The sequence below is a fragment of the Palaemon carinicauda genome, chromosome 39, assembly GCF_036898095.1.
Source record: "Palaemon carinicauda isolate YSFRI2023 chromosome 39, ASM3689809v2, whole genome shotgun sequence".
Classification (NCBI taxonomy): domain Eukaryota; kingdom Metazoa; phylum Arthropoda; class Malacostraca; order Decapoda; family Palaemonidae; genus Palaemon; species Palaemon carinicauda.
Window position 1 is genome coordinate 7,093,915 of NC_090763.1, and position 1,924 is coordinate 7,095,838.

Here is a 1,924-nt window from a genome sequence, read left to right on the forward strand (position 1 = left end):
AATAATAATAATAACAATAAAAATCATAATAATCATGTTAACGGCACATTGCTTTTCTAACTAGGGTTGTAGATTTAATAATAATAATAATAATAATAATAATAATAATAATGTTAACGGCTCACAATACAGCTCTAGCCCTAGATACCAGTTAAGTGTTATAATAACTTATCAAATCTAAAGTGTTATTAAACAACATTTTTCTTATATATTTCCTTGAATAGATACCCGAACTGGAAGTCAGATACTAATCCCCAACGGGGCTGTGGGCGGGGATAAGCAATCCTACAGGCCTGGGGAATAGGAGACGGCAGAGAGGACTCAAAACGACCTTGTATCAAACTGATCCTCCAGATGTACCAATCATCCCCAACAAATGGTCACGTGACCGGCATGCCCGGCCAATCAGGAACGCCACAGAGTCGATGGGCAACTGGTATATATAGGCCGATCGACTGGAGCTTTGGCACACACCAAATCGGATCCCAGAAGCCACACTTGGAGTTCTGAGACCAACGAGTACTGTGACAAAATGTTTCTGGTAAGTCTTCATCTTAATATGTTCAAAATATCAAATCTCTCTCTCTCTCTCTCTCTCTCTCTCTCTCTCTCTCTCTATATATATATATATATATATATATATATATATATATATATATATATATATATATATATTATATATATGTATATATATATTTCAAGATATGTATATATGAATCTGTTTATCTAACAATACAAACTCATTTATATTTGTATATTTATTAATTTTTATATGTATATTTATATTGCATATAATATATATATTCTATAAATATACATAAATATATATATACATATATGCATATATATATATATATATATATATATATATATGATTCATATATATATCCACCTTCTCAGATCCAGAAAAAAATGTTAGAATTTATCTACTAACGATAATAACATACCTGCATACTATACAGTACTCGCTCAGTTAATTCTGAAATGTACTTTACACTTCCAGCATGTTACTTAAACTCACTTATCAGGATATTTACTAAACTATAAATTCTTCCTGGTTTAGGTAGCAGCTATCTGCGTGTTGGCCCTTGGCGCTAACGCCCAGGTTGGGCCTTCAGGAATCGTCAGCCCTGATGGTGTCAATACCCAATTCTCCCACGACTTCGCAAACGACATCGTAGCAGTCGGACCCTCTGGCATCGTAACAAAATCAGGAGCCAACCGTCAGCTCACCCACGGCGAAGCCACCCTCAATGCCGCTGTTCCAGCAGCCCCAATTCCAGTTGCCCAGTTCCTCAGCAGCCCAAGAGGAGTCGTTGGACACTCTGGAATCGTCAGAGCCGATGGAAACAACGTCCAGTTCACTCACGACCAGGCCAACAACATCGTCTTGGTCGGACCGTCTGGAATCGTCACTAAGGACGGATCCAACATCCAGCTCACCGATGACCTCCAGTTTGCTCACCGTGGCAAGCGCGCTCTTATTGGACCCTCTGGAATGATCACTGATGATGGCACTCCCATCCAGTTCAGAACCCCTGGAGCCACCATCCTTCTGGACGGTCCCTCTGGATACGTCATGTCTGACGGTACTCTCGTCCAGAAGCGTTCCAAGAGAGCCCTCGTTGGACCCTCTGGAATCATCACAAAATCCGGTCAGCTCATCCAATTGGCAGCAGGAGTCTCTATCGTCCACGCTGGTCCATCTGGAGTTGTTCTCTCCGACGGAAGGAACATCCAGTTCAATTAAATGGATGAACTGATTCATAGGCTGTTATTTCTAACTCGAAATTCTCTCTCTAGTCCACAGGTTCTTTTTGTTATCTCTTGGTGATACACTGGGCATGATTTTGTAAACTTTTATTTTTTCTCTGTGTGAAAAAAATCACGATTGCCAAATAAAGATCTGTTATTAAGATGATCA

General features: G+C 39.5%; 1 protein-coding gene across 1 annotated transcript in view; it reads left to right on the plus strand.

The window, feature by feature from the left end:
* The first annotated feature begins 431 nt into the window (after nt 1-431).
* LOC137630987 (uncharacterized) overlaps nt 432-1,924 on the plus strand; it is a 1,497-nt gene continuing 4 nt past the window's right edge. The window contains exons 1-2 of the mRNA XM_068362517.1: nt 432-541; nt 1,064-1,924. The exon at nt 1,064-1,924 is cut by the window's right edge and continues 4 nt beyond it. Coding sequence (XP_068218618.1) covers nt 533-541; nt 1,064-1,750 — 696 coding nt within the window. The 5' untranslated portion in view covers nt 432-532 and the 3' untranslated portion in view covers nt 1,751-1,924. The remainder of the gene's footprint in view (nt 542-1,063) is intronic.